Raw genomic sequence first — 14,664 nt, 5'->3', positions numbered from 1 at the left:
ATTTCCTGGCTGATGTTTGCCCTCTAGTTGCTTAGCTACCAGGGTGGTTGGGCTCTACAGTTTGTTTCAATTTGCTGCTTTGTGTGTTTTTACCTCAGATCTTGCCTGAAAATTGTTGCAATCAGTTACTCTCCTAGTAAAAGTATTTTTTTTCTGAATCTATGGAACCAAGTGTTTTTCTTTCCTAGGAACTGGAGGGAGGCAGCCTCGATACACAATAGCAACCACCTACATATCAATCATTCAAAGATGTTTATCTTCTTTTTCTCATAAACTTCTCATTAAAAAAAATTCAACTGATTAACTTTAGGATGGGAAAAGAATGCAGTGCATTTGTCAACTGCCCCATTGACATGTACAGCAAAAGAAACTGCTGGGATATTTTTTTGTTACCAAGAGAAAAACTTTACTGACAGATCAACGCACAGAAAAATGCACAGAATGCCCAATGCACAGAAAAAGCAAAGCCGGTTCTAAGGTTTTGGCATGAAGTGCAGTGTAGTAAAAAAAACAAAAAAACTTTTCCTTCCCTAAGCTGCCCAGTGTCCACTGTCCACCAATCCAGGTTAAGCATTTTGTTTTGGGAAAACAATCTGACCTTGGGGTTGCAAGATTTTCTCAAGCTGCAAACTGCTCACGTACATTTCTTTTTTCCCTCCCAGCTTCCCACACAATCCAATCATACCTAACCACCCCCCCTCCCCCCAGCTTTTTGTCAAGTTGTGAGTGGCCTTGTGAGTCAATCTTGGCAGCATGGAATAACCACAGTCATCTGCATGCTGATTGCAGAAAGCTCTTCATATGAATAGCTGGGGGCTGGGGTTTCAGCGAAGGAAACCACAAATCATAACTTTTAGAACTGTGTGTGTTTGGATAGCACCACAGCCTAGCCCATTCTGGTGTCCAGTAAAACAGTAAGAATGTGTTCAGGGGCAAGCACGATTTAGAACAGCATGATTTTATACCAAATCTGGGACAGGCTGGGGTGGGATGGCATTAGGGCAAAGTAACGATGTGAATGTGGCTGGAATGTTATATTGCTATGATACATCTCAGAGAAAAGTAATGATCCTTAAATTTATCATATGTATAAAAAAACAATACTTTGTATTTTCCACAATAAAATTAGGATAACTCCTTTTTAAAAAAGCTACCATTTCCAGATGAAGTGTGTTTCTTTCATGGAACTGCAAGATCCTCTGTATTTGTGAGATAAAGATAGTTCAGGTCCAATGCAAACAGGAGATCTTCACAAAACTCACCAAAATACACTTTCTTGGAGCAGCATGGACAGACATTGGGCTCTCCAGTGAATGTAGTAATGCTGGAGGCTGAAACAGGTAAGAATGCATTTTATTTATTTGTTTGTTTGTTTGTTTGTTTATTTGTTTGTCCCATTTTTATGCCACCCAACTCCCGAGGGACTCTGGGCAGCTAACAACAGAGAATAAAACAATGCGAACAATATCCCATACAAAAGTTTAAAAGAAAACATTAAAACCCAATTCGTGGCCGGGTCTCGCAAGATCACTGTAGTGAGATCAACAGCCCCAGGCCTGCCGGAAGAGTTAGATCTTCACCGCTTTCCGGAAGGCCAGTAGGGTGGGGGCAGTCAGGACTTCAGGGGGTAATTGGTTCCAGAGAGCTGGGGCAGCCACAGAGAAGGCCCTCCCCCATGGGCCCGCCAGCCGACATTGTTTAGCTGACGGGACCCAGAGGAGACCGACTCTGTGGGATCTTACCGTTGCTGGGAGCTATGCGGTAGATTTTAATTACACACACAAGCAAAATTCTGATAACCTGCATTAGTTCTCTTTGGAAATATACTCTGAACCTGATATTGATGCCTTGAATCCACTCTGCATCTTTTGTGGAAAAGTAAAAAAGCAGAATTACCCTTGTATTAAGAAACAAAATTGGAATATCACAGAAGAGTTAAGTGGCTAGATTAATTACTTAATATTCTAACCAATGATTTCAATCACCTATGCATTACACATAGATCATTGTTTTGTGCTAATCAGATCCTAAATACCCATGTTTCCCCAAAAGTAAGACCGGGTCTTTTTTTTTTTTTTTTGCCACCAAAAACGGCACCAGGTCTTATTTTTTTGGGGGGGGGGGAATGTCATCCACTGACTCACCTCACTTGCATGCGTTGCCCTGGCTGCCTTTTTGCTATCAGATGCCTTCAGGAACTTCTGCAGCTGGGAAGGCTTTCCCGAAAGCCTCTGCAGCCGATAACAGCTCTGGATTCATCAGGAAAGCCTTGGCAGCTGCAGAAGAAATGGGCTGGCAAGGCAGGTGTCGAGGTGTGTGAGGCCTTGCTGCAACTGTCCAAAGACAAGTAGTAGGGCAGCTCTACCCCCACCCCCGCTTAACTTTTACCCATGCACCCTGGAATTGGCAGGGTCTTAATTAGGGCTTGTTTTGGGGGGTAGGGCTTATGTTGGGCACACATGTAAAAATCAGGCTAGGGCTTACTTTTGGGATAGGTCGTATTTTCAGGGAAACACAGTAATAAAAGACATTTTAAAATAATTAAGCAATCAGGCTTAAGAATATTGTGTTGTACTTTAAAATCAATTTGGTTTGGTACCATGAAAAATTAATTTCTTCACCTTTATAAATTATCCAAATTGAAATTGCATAAACAATTTATTTCCCATATTCCATTCTATATTTTTACTCTTGCATAACCTATTCTGGTTTGCTAATTCAGAGGTACCTGACTTGTAGGTTGCAGCCCTATCTACTGAAATTCTTGCAGCAATCCTTCTGGTTTATCCTTACATTTTAGTGGACATCATCCACACATTTTCAAAAATATATTCCTTAGCATACACTCTGGTTTTTAACGGAAAGTTGGAAAATTTGATCTGTCCCCAGTTCCAGACTGTTTATTATATTCTGAAACAGATTCAGCTCTGACTATATCTGGACTTATTATTTAAGCTGTTTCTGCCCTGTACTCAAGCTGACTTGACTCAAAGCCGACTTAATAAAATGCTGTTTAGACATAGACACTGTGGGAACCTTGGTGCTCTCTGAACTTGGTTGTTTTCTTGGAGACGTTTCATTACCAAACTAGGTAATATCGTCAGCACTCAACAAGAAAACAACCATGATCAGAGAGCACTAAAGACCCCATAGTTCGGAGTTGCTTGCATACCGAACAAGGAGAATATTCCACAGCAAAGAAGATAGAAAGGAGTAGAGGGCAGGAAGAGGAGAGGGAGGGAGAGGAATGGAAGAAAGGGAAAAGGAGAGGAAGGAAGGGTAGGGGACAGGAGTAGGAGAGAAGGTGAGAAGAGGAAAAAGAAGAAAGGAGTGGGGGAAAGGAAGGGGAAGCAGGATGAGGTAGGAGAGGAGGAAGGAGAAAGTAGGAGAAGGGAGGAGGGAGGGAAGGAAGGGAAAGAGGAAGAGAAGAAGGTTTGTTGCGAAATGAGGGAAGAAAGGGTAGAAGAGCAACTCCGAATGTAATTAAAATGCCTTATTTTAATGCTTTCTTTAAGGAAAACATGTATATGTATGTGTTCTGCCCCAGCTACGGAACCCAAGTAATGTAGCACACACAAAACTCCGAACAACTCCGTTTACTATAAACAGTCTTTTTTCAAATGCAGGCTATTACTAAAAATGTCCTTAACAGCCTGCCAGGAATTCCAAAGATAAGATAAAGGCTTACAAGAGTTGGCAATTAGCCCAGAAACCAGGTTTGCAAGGAAACTTCACTCTCAAATGCGACCGGACGAACATGTGTTGTTTCTTGCAATGTTTGCCAGCTGTGTGCAAACTTAAATAGGCTAAGGGAGTGGCCAATTAGCCCCTCATCCTGAGTAACTACTCCCGCCTTTTGGCAGCCCTGCGTGCTCGTGCATTGAGAAGAGGCTCCTCCACTTCACTCTCTTCACTTGAAGGAGCCTCTGGAGTTTCTGAAGGCCCTGGCTGAATCTCTGCCTCTGGCACCACATCTTCTTCAGCCTCCTCGCTGTCCAACTCGAGCACCGGCTGCACAGGCTGCTGGCGCGACACCACACCAGCCTCCTCGTCGTCGGGATCAGCCACAATCCGCGCAGGCCGCTGGCGGGCCACAATAGTATGATTAATTATGTATAAGAAAATGTACATTTTATATTATGTGTATAAGAAATAAAACTGAAAAATGTTTTTAAAAAAAGAAGACCCCATAGTTCAACCTTAAGCTACAAATATTCTATTAAGACACATGGTGAGGTATTCAGTCTGGACAGTAAGCTAACCATGTCAACTCAGTGGAGAGGTCACTGTTGCTATGCCTTCCCAGCTTTCTTTGCTAGGAAAGCAACTGCAGTGCACTTTCCGTTCTATGGCGATGTCTTATGCAGTTTTGTTTGCATGTACAGTCTTGTTTTGGTACAATTTTATATGTATGAATATTTACTATGTATATAAAGAGTTAAACTGATTTGACTGGAAGCGTCGCAGCAAGACAGTCAGGGAAATAGCGGGCTCCGACAACCTCCACAAAATCCCAGGCTGACAAGCTACTGCCGAGGAGTCTTTGGACTGGAACTGTCTTGTAGGGACGGAGAAGAAGGAGAGGCACCTCGGAAGACCAAGAAGAACAGGCAAGTTCCTCAAAGGTCAGAGGAAACTCTCTCCGACTCGGAAGCGGTGGCGGCGGCCATTGTGACCATCAAGAAGCTGGGGCAACTGGACCAAGTATTGAGCTGGAGCGGTGATTTGAACAGAATATGAACAGCGGGTGAGTGATTGCCAGCTCATAGGCAAAAAAAAGGAAAAGATTTTTAAATCTGTCAAAAGAACCCCAGTGGAATAATAGTGGCTAATGGGCATGGGAAAAAGGAAGGAAGAAGGCTAAAGTGGAAATTTAAAGTGACACCCGAAAAGAAAATTGACTTTTGGATAAAAATATTTGGAGAATTTTAAAAATTAGAAGAAAAAACCCATAATTGTGTAGAGGACTGGAAAGAAAATAAGCAGATCTCTTTTTCGAATGTTGGAGAAAACCTAAAGAGAAACTTAAAATTAAGCCCTGTAATAGAAGTTTTGTACCAAAAAAAAAGGGGGGGGGAACGGACTTTGTAATTTGGACTGGACTTTAAATTGATTTGGTGTATATTTAAATTGATTTGGTATAAAAAAGAAGAAGAGGAAAAAACAAAATTAGTAAAGATTTTTAAAGTGGATTGCAAACAAAATGGATACTTTTTCAGGCTGCTAACTGGAATTGTGGATTGTAGAGAGACATCTTCAGGAGAAATAAGATCATTGCAACACTGAACTTTTGCTTTGGAAAAAACCTTGAACTTCGATAGTGATAACAATTGTAAGAACTTCTGAAGGGGGTTTGTTTGTCTGTAAGCGGCTTGACTTTGATGATTAAAAAAGGAGGATTACAACGCAACTTTAAAGTGGAATAATATTAACTCAGAAAGAATAAAATGGCGCAGGAACTTAAGGAAATGATGAAAATAATGTACCTATCATTGAAAACGGAAGGAAGGGAAATGATCACAATGTTGTATGGAAAACCAAAACCTGATGAAACCTGATGATTCAAAAATTGTGTCAGAGCACACTCAAGCTGATAAGGAAATAACGAACGAGAAGCAAGAAAGAGAGATTGACAATAAAGAAGAGGACAAAGACAAAGAGATTGACTATGGAAAATTAAATGATTATGTGGGTAGTACCAGTGGTGAAATCTAAAATTTGTTACTACCGGTTCTGTGGGCGCAGCTTGGGGGGGGGGTGTAATGTGACTGGGTGGGTGTAGCCAATTTTTTTTTTTACTTTTAAAAGCATTTTTTCTACAACCTCTTCGGCGAAGAGGTTGTAAAAAAATGCTTTTAAAAGCCTCTGATGATCCCAGCTGAGTTGCCTGATCGGCAGAGGCTTTTTTTCTTTTAAATGCCTCTGACAATCAGGCAACTCAGCTTGGATCATCAGAGGCATTTAAAAGCATTTTAAAAAATGCTATTAAAAGCCTATGACGATCCCAGCTGAGCTGTGCGATCATCAGAGGCTTTTTTTTAAAAAAAGCATTTTTTCGGCCGAAGAGGTTGTAGAAAAAATGCTTTTAAAAGTAAAAAAAAGCCTCTGATGATTGTGCAGCTCAGCTGGCCATGCGGGGGGGGGGATTTTTGCTACCGGTTCTCTGAACCACCTGCCTCCATCGCTACCGGATCGGGTGATCCGGTCCAAACCGGGAGCATTTCACCCCTGGTAGTAACAATAAAAAAGAGAATTTTAAAGATTACATTGGGATTAACAATGGAAAAAATAGAAAGAATGGAAAGAGACAAAGGGGGGGAAAAGGGTGGAATAGAAAGAATATAAAAAATTTAGATGATTACACTGAAATTAACAATGGAAAAACAAGAGAGGGAATATGGGTGGAAAACAATGGGAAATATGGCAAAATAGAAGAGTTCATGACTTTAAAATACAAAATGATTACACTGGGATTAACAGTGGAAAATTAAGAAAAAGGGAAATAATAGGGAAATAATAGGAAATATAGCACAAAACAGGAGAGTTCAGGATTTTAAAGCGCAAAAGAAAAAAGGGGAAAGAAAAGGAAAAAAAATAAAAACAGAACTGAAATTGAAATATGAATTGAAGCAGGATTTATAGATGTAATGAATGTTAGAAAAAAGATAAGATTGTGATACTAATTAAGTAATATAAAATAATGTAAAACTATATGGATGTATGAATGAATTGAAATAAGTGTTAGAAATATGAATAAGTTTGATAAATGAGATGGTAATAGTTGGAATATTTTTACCTAAAAGTAGAGTAACAACTGGAATATTCTTAATTGCATTGATGGAGTCTATATAATGATAAGTTTTAGAAATATGAATAAATTTAATTAGGGAAATTGTAACAATTGGAATATTTTTTATTGCATATTTGGAACCTAATCAAAAAAGAAAAAAGGTGAAATGATATTGTATTATGAATTAATTAGATTGTGATGAAAGTAGAAATGATTAAGATGTTGTTTGAAGAGGTATAAATACATATGTTTGACAAAGTAATTGAAAATTAGAGATAAGATTCAAGGAAATATATGATATAAAGTAACTTGGTTTAATATTATCATATAAAGAGAAAAAATTGTCATACAACTAACTGATTTTTATTAAGATGTTGGATTGTATTATTTGGAATAAGATTTAAGCAAATGTATGGTATAAAATTATATTGTCAGGCATGCCTCCTTTCAACACTCAAGAAAGAAAAACCCTAACTCCATTTTTATAGAGAAAGGTACTTTTACTGAGTGAGAACTGAATGCAATCAAAGAAAAGCAAGGTCTGAAGCAAAGGCGCGAAAATCACATATAGAAAGCATCCCCCCCAACTGTCCAGCGTAAATCATCCAATCCACAAGTTCTCCAGGGATCATGTGGGTGCAAACGTCTGGCAGTGTCATCCTCTTGCTATGCCATGACTGTTACCTTGAGACGGTATCAGCTTCAAAGAAAACGCTGCAGCAAAGTTCTTCCTTCTCCTCCAGCTCACTTCCCCCACTCCCAAGAATTCCAATAGCTCCCCCCTCCTCCCGTTTCATGGCAGCTGAGCAAGTAAGCAAGTAAAAGCGGAGGCTGACACATTTTGGTTTATTATTTTGGTATTAATTGAATGATTGTGATATTAAGAAGTATACTAAGTGACATTTCAAATTTAAGGGGTTTAATATAGAGATGAAGGGAAAAATTGAATTTGGTTAAGATTAGAGGATAGGATGAAGGGTAATATTGGTCTATTAAAAAAAATAGAGAGAATAAATACAATGGCAAAAAGGGAATATATAAATTGTGTTGAAATGACTAAAAATTGTTTAAATTTGTGAACCGGCCAATACTCTATTCAGAAAAAAATACATTGTATGTTTGTTTGTCTGTTTGTGTAAAAAAAAAAAAAAAATTTTTTTTTAAAAGAGTTAAACTGAATTTTATGTAAACAATAAAGTATCAAAATGAATGTACATGTAAACACAAAAGCAAAAAAATACCCTTGTCTTATTGTCCTGTTAATTTCTAAAGGTTTTTAGAGTTGTGTTTCTCATGAATGCTATGATAATATAATTAGGTAAAGGTAAAGGTTCCCCTCGCACATATGTTCTAGTCATTCCCAATTCTAGGACGTGATGCTCATCTCCGTTTGAAATCCGAAGAGCCAGTGCTGTCTGAAGATGTCTCCATGGTCATGTAGCCAGCATGACTAAACATCAAAGGTTCACGAAACGCTGTTACCTTCCCACCAAAGGTAGTCCCTATTTTTCTACTTGCATTTTTTACATGCTTTCAAACTGCTAGGTTGGCAGAAGCTGGGACAAGTAACGGGAGCTCACCCCTTTATGGGGCATTAGGGATTCAAACCACTGAACTGCCGACCTTTCGATCGACAAGCTCAGTGTCTTACCCACTAAGCCACCATTTCCCTTTTAATAATATAATTATAACACTAATAAAAATAAGGCTGTTGGTTCAAAATGTAGATTTTTTAAAAAAAATCTTTTCTTGAATGTCTTTTCCTTGTAGTTATTTTTTAAAACAAGTCCTGCAATGCATTACTTCATCATTTTTCCAGTCACTCAAGGTAGAATGACTTCAAAATAGTAATAATGTTTCTGCTCAGTTTTGAATCGGCAACCTCCTATTTATCTTCTATTTACAAGGCTGGTGCAAGTACCCCTTTGCTTTTATAATATTCATCACAATAGTAATTCTAAAAAGTAGCAAAAAGCAGTTACGGGCAGCTTACAAGGCAATAAAAATAGAAGTATAAAAACAAATATAAATATAGGAGCAATTAAAATTACAAGAGTTAAATAGATTAAAAACCAAAGGGTCATGTGGAGCAGGGGTGGTGTCTTCTATCATTGCACCAGCTACCTCCAGCCTAAAGCATTTGTCAGGGCCCCATGCCAACTGGCAGAGCTAGGTCTTAAGGAACCTTCAGAAGGCTGACAGGATATTTCAAAAGGCAGGGGCTGCTGCAGGAAAGGCTCTTTTCCTAGGCTCCACCTGGCAAAATTCCAGTGCAACTTGCATAACAGTGGTGTTACATATACCAACCTAAGGATTTCCTGTACATGCCACTGCATTCTGAACCAATTATAGCTACCCTCTTTAAGGGCAGTCCCCTGTAGAGTACATTGCAGTAATCCAGATGACATGATCAAGGATCATCATGCACTCAGGGCCTTTTGATCCAGGAAGAGGCGCAATTGGCAGATGATACAAAGTTATGCAAAGACTCTTCTAGCCTTGACTACTCTATGCTCCTCAAGCAGGAGTCACAAGTCTAGGAGACCCCAAATTGTGCACCAGATTTGTCTGGGATAATGCAACTCCAGACAGAACTAAAGATGATTAAAACTTTGAATCCTGAGGCTCTGCACATACACAGCACGTCATCTTATCAGGGTTCATCTGAAGCCTATTGTCCCCTTCCAGGTCTCTTCAGCCCCCAGGCACCACAGAAATGAAGTCATATTACGTTGGCCTCCTAGGCTAGAGATATACAGTGTGGTATGACTGGCATATTGATGAAACTTCAATCCCAAAGCAGATAATCTTACCTAGTTGTTTCATGTAGAGGTTAAAAAGAAGTGGAGAGAGCAGCTTATGATTCATGATTAGGTAGAATATAAAATGAGAAAGTCACAATATAACTTTAGACAGACAAGTTAATTTATAATCATACTTCTTTACTGCTGTAAAGAAAATTGGAAACCACTTTATTTTATTTTTTACTTTTCTGCTACACTTTTTCTTTTTGCACGTTTAAATTTTCTTTCTCTTTTTCCTTTTTTTCTTTTCCTGTATTTTAATTTGTATTAGTCTTATTCTTTGTTTTGCTGATCCTTGTAATATCTTACAGAACAGTTGTTTCTGGAAAGCACCCTTTGTTTTTTCATAAAGAAACAACTGTTCTGTAAGATATTACAAGGATCAGCAAAACAAAGATAGAGGATAGCTTTAGAAGTAAATCTCAACTGAACAAACCATTTTCCCATCCTTCATAAAAGAATGCACAAAAAGAAAAAGCAAATGTATAGGCGTCTTTCAACATTTGCAAGATTTTGCTATTTTCCATAGTGTTATTTTAAACACAAGAATAAGACTAATACAAATTAAAATACAGGAAAAGAAAAAAAGGAAAAAGAGAAAGAAAATTTAAACATGCAAAAAGAGAAAGTGTAGCAGAAAAGTAAAAAAATAAATAAAAAATAAAGTGGTTTCCAATTTTCTTTACAGCAGTAAAGAAGTACAATTATAAATTAACTTGTCTGTCTAAAGTTATATTGTGACTTTCTCATTCTATATTCTACCTAATCATCAATCATAAGTATATTATTTTTGTTTTTATATTAAAAACAATCCTTGCGCACGGTCACTCATGCCCTCGTCACTTCCTGCCTGGACTACTGTAATGCTCTCTACATGGGGCTCCCCTTGAAGAGCACCTGGAGGCTCCAACTGGTCCAGAATGCAGCCACGCGGGTGATGGTGGGAGCGACATGGCGCTCCCATGTAACACCTCTCCTGCGCGAGCTGCACTGGCTTCCGGTGGTCTTCTGGGTGTGATTCAAGATGCTGGTTACCATCTTCAGAGCGCTCCATGGCTTAGGACCTGGGTACTTACAAGACCGCCTGCTGCTACCAATAGCCTCCCACCGGCCAGTACGCTCCCACAGAGAGGGGCTCCTCCGGGTGCTGTCGGTCAAGCAATGTCGACTGGCGACCCCCAGGGGGAGAGCCTTCTCTATGGGGGCACCTGCCCTCTGGAACAAACTGCCCCCCGGGATACAGAGGATTCCCGACTTGCGCACCTTTCGCCGTGCCCTCAAAACGTTTTTATTCCAACAAGCCGGGCTGGCCTAATTTTTTAACTTTTTAATTTTAAAATTTTAAAATGGGGTTTTTTATTTGAATATTGGGCCAAATTATTTAATATGCTTTTAAATCGTTTTAAAATTTATATTTGTGTGCTTTTACTTTTGGCTGTACACCACCCTGAGTCCTTCGGGAGAAGGGCGGTATATAAATTGGAATAATAAAAAAATAAATAATTAAAAGTCATAAGGGGTTTCCAATCACCAATAAATGTAGATATTGTCTTTTTGCTAATCAAACAAATCAGTTTGGCCATCAAATCCTCTGACTCACTCTGTTTTTGAATCCAAAATTTTCTAGATTTTTGCATATCTACCAAACATGATAAAATAGTCCTTTTTGTACTTCACATTTCCAATATAAATTTGAAATACCTTTATATTTTCCTGTGTCATATATCAATGGTGCATCATTTTGCAAAAATTATCTTTAAGGTTATAACATACCATTTCAGTCCTTTCAACCGTGTATTTTTAACTGTATATTATAACCTGAAATTTTATCTCATTTTATCATACATACATTAATTCGTTCTTCTGTTATTTCAGTATAAGTTTATACATTTTAGCAATCACATGTTCATGATTTGTATATGATTCTATTTCAAAGTCAGTCTTACAATGTTCATACTAAAAATGTTCTTTAAAATTTTCCAGTAACTAAAGAAGAAAGCATTGATAGTTATATCCCTTGATCAACAGTTGTTCTCTTAACTCTACAAGATCTTACTAGCAGATTCAGAATGATAAAAGCAACATCTCAGTGTTGCATTACAAGTATTGCCTCTTTTGAGTGTACACACAACACTGTAACACACAGAAAGAGAGCATGAATTGGATTGCAATACTGTGATAGGTCTGAGCCTAAAGCATTTTCAGGCTTCTGTTTCACTGTTTACCTTTGCTAGGTCCTTTTGGTGCAATATTCATTTTCTTTTCTTCCATTTTGGATGCATGCTCAATAGGGCCTGGTATAAGGTGTCCTTCAGAAGGAGGCTTATCATAAATATAGGATCCTGCTCCTCCAATATTTACACCTGAAAATTGAACAAGAAAATAAATCTAATATTAAAAGCTTCTGATGCCAGAAGCTATCAGCCATATCCCCATATTTTGATAAAATCAAGTGAGGTCATGAGCAATGTTGATCACTCTTCTTTTTGTCAATGATTCATTACATCATTTCTTTAATTTCACAGATTAAAGAAATCTCTCTTTCCCTCCCAAAACCTTTCTTTTACTTCACAGTGTTAATCCTTTTTCTCTGTTTCCTAATACAGAATTAGGAAACAGAACAGAATAGAGGGTTTTTTTTGTTTTTTTTTTAAATTTGATTTATACGCCGCCCTTCTCCGGAGACCCAGGGCGGCTTACAATGTGCTAAGCAATAGCCTTCATCCTTTTGTATATTTATGGCGGTGATTATTAGGGAAAGTCTTTGTCCGAGGGAGACCACTGTTCCTCAGATAGCTGGATGTGAGTCCCTTTGTGTGAAGTGGGGCCGTGGGGTGCAGATGGGTTTGCTGACTATGTACCTGGCTCCCTGCCACGTGGCAGCGACCCTGCCCGAGCTACTCGACGTCATTGCCGGGGTGGCGGTTGACTTATTGTCATGGGGGATTTCAACCTTCCATCCGCGGGTGAGGCGTCAGAGGCGGCTCGGGAGTTCATGGCTTCCATGACGGCCATGGACCTGACCCAGTTAGTTCAAGGCCCAACTCACATAGGGGGACACACTCTGGATCTGATTTTTGTCTCTGGTCAGTGGTTGAATGATCTTGGTAGAGGGGACCTAGATATTAAACCCTTGTCATGGACAGATCATTCGCTCCTCCAACTAGACTTTCCTACCGCCTTCTCCCGCCGCAGGGAGACGGAGCCAACTAGATGGTTCCGTCCCAGGCGCCTGATGGACCCCGAAAGGTTCCTGACGGAGCTTGGGCCGTTCCCTGAGACCCTAACACATGACTCGACTGAAGAGCTGGTGGCCGCCTGGGAAAGGGCGGCTGCCGGAGCTTTGGACCCCGTTGTGCCTTTGCGGCCTCTGACCCGATGCCGATCTCAACTGGCTCCTTGGTTTTCTGAGGAGCTGAGAGAGATGAAGCGTCGGAAAAGACGCCTAGAGAGCATTTGGAGGACTAGTCAATCCGATTCCGACCGGACACAGGTGAGGTCTTATATGAAGACCTACCTAGTGGCGATAAAAGCGGCAAAGTCTAACCACTTTTCCGCTCTTATCGCATCTGCAGAGAACCGCCCAGCCGCCTTGTTTAGGGTGACCCACTCCCTTCTCCGGGGGGGAGTGCGGGAAGATCCCTTGCAGGGTCGTGCTGAGGATTTTGTACAGTTCCTGCATGATAAAGTCGCTCGGATTCGGGATGGCTTGGACTCCGACTGGATGAGTCCGCGGGAGGAGACGAGGGCAGGTCTTGAGAATGTTATCTGGGAGGAGTTTGATCCTGTGACTCCCGAGGATGTGGACAGGGTTCTGGGTAAGATTAGTGCCGCCACGTGTTTATTGGACCCGTGTCCCTCCTGGTTGGTGCTGGCCTCCCGGGAGGTTACACGAGGCTGGCTCCAGGGGATTATAAGTGCTTCTTTGAGTGAGGGTGCCTTTCCTGCCACCTTGAAAGAGGCGGTAGTGAGGCCCCTCCTCAAGAAGCCTTCCCTGGACCCGGCTGAATTAGCTAACTATCGTCCAGTCTCCAACCTTCGTTTTGTGGCGAAGGTTGTTGAGAGCGTGGTGGCACGACAACTTCCCCGGCACCTGGATGAAGCTATCTATCTGGACCCGTACCAGTCGGGCTTCAGGCAGGGGTACAGCACAGAAACGGCATTGGTCGTGTTGGTGGATGATCTCTGGAGGGCTCGGGACAGGGGTTGCTCCTCTGTCCTAGTCCTATTAGACCTCTCAGCGGCTTTTGATACCATCGACCATGGTATCATGCTGCAGCGGTTGAGGGGGTTAGGAATAGGGGGCACCATTCTGCGGTGGTTCTCCTCCCTCCTCTCCGACCGCTCGCAGTTTGTGTTGGCAGGGGGACAGAGGTCGACCTCGAGGCATCTCGCATGGGGAGTGCCGCAAGGGTCAGTCCTCTCGCCTCTCCTGTTCAACATTTATGTGAAGCCGCTGGGTGAGATCATCCGTTGTTTTGGGGTGAAGTGTCATCTGTACGCTGACGATACTCAGCTGTACATCTCCACCCCAGACCACCCCAACGATGCCCTTGATGTGATGTCCCGCTGCCTGGAGGCCGTGCGGGCCTGGATGGGGAGGAACAGGCTCAGACTCAACCCCTCCAAGACCGAGTGGCTGTGGCTTCCGGCGCCCCGATATAGTCAGCAGGTGCCATCGCTGACTATTGGGGGTGAATTCTTGCCCCCCACAGAGAGGGCTCGCAATCTGGGTGTCCTCCTGGACGCACGGCTGTCTTTAGAAGAGCACATGACGGCCGTGGCCAGGGGGGCCTTTTATCAGGTTCGCCTGATTCGCCAGTTGCAGCCCTTTCTGGATCGGGACGCCTTGCGCACGGTCACTCACGCCCTTGTCACCTCCCGGTTGGACTATTGTAATGCTCTCTACATGGGGCTCCTCTTGAAGAGCACTTGGAGGCTCCAACTGGTCCAGAATGCGGCCGCGCGGGTGGTTATGGGTGCAACTCGTTGCGCCCACGTGACACCCCTCCTGCGCGAGCTGCACTGGCTCCCAGTGGTCTTCCGGGTGCGATTCAAGGTGTTGGTTAC

The 14,664-nt window shown here is 41.4% G+C and overlaps 1 protein-coding gene across 9 annotated transcripts in view; it reads right to left on the bottom strand.

The window, feature by feature from the left end:
* Window positions 1-14,664, bottom strand: part of CRIP2 (cysteine rich protein 2) — a 189,877-nt gene that overhangs the window by 55,733 nt on the left and 119,480 nt on the right. For 7 of the 9 annotated variants that reach the window (XR_015733521.1, XR_009622211.2, XM_034409903.3 and 4 more), the window contains exons 4-5: window positions 11,820-11,957; window positions 1,263-1,331 (exon numbers count right to left, since the gene is read on the bottom strand). Coding sequence is in view for 7 of the 9 variants with exons in the window: in XM_034409903.3 (XP_034265794.1) it covers window positions 1,263-1,331; window positions 11,820-11,957 (207 nt within the window). In the remaining 2 variants the exon portion in view is untranslated. The remainder of the gene's footprint in view (window positions 1-1,262; window positions 1,332-11,819; window positions 11,958-14,664) is intronic. The other 2 variants (XM_060690191.2, XM_087891171.1) reach the window with 1 other exon arrangement.

Source organism: Pantherophis guttatus, chromosome 3 (genome assembly GCF_059756535.1).
Source record: "Pantherophis guttatus breed Tessera chromosome 3, ASM5975653v1, whole genome shotgun sequence".
Taxonomy (NCBI): Eukaryota; Metazoa; Chordata; class Lepidosauria; order Squamata; family Colubridae; genus Pantherophis; species Pantherophis guttatus.
Note: the sequence above shows the minus strand (reverse complement) of the source record. Positions and strands in the feature narration are given on the sequence as shown.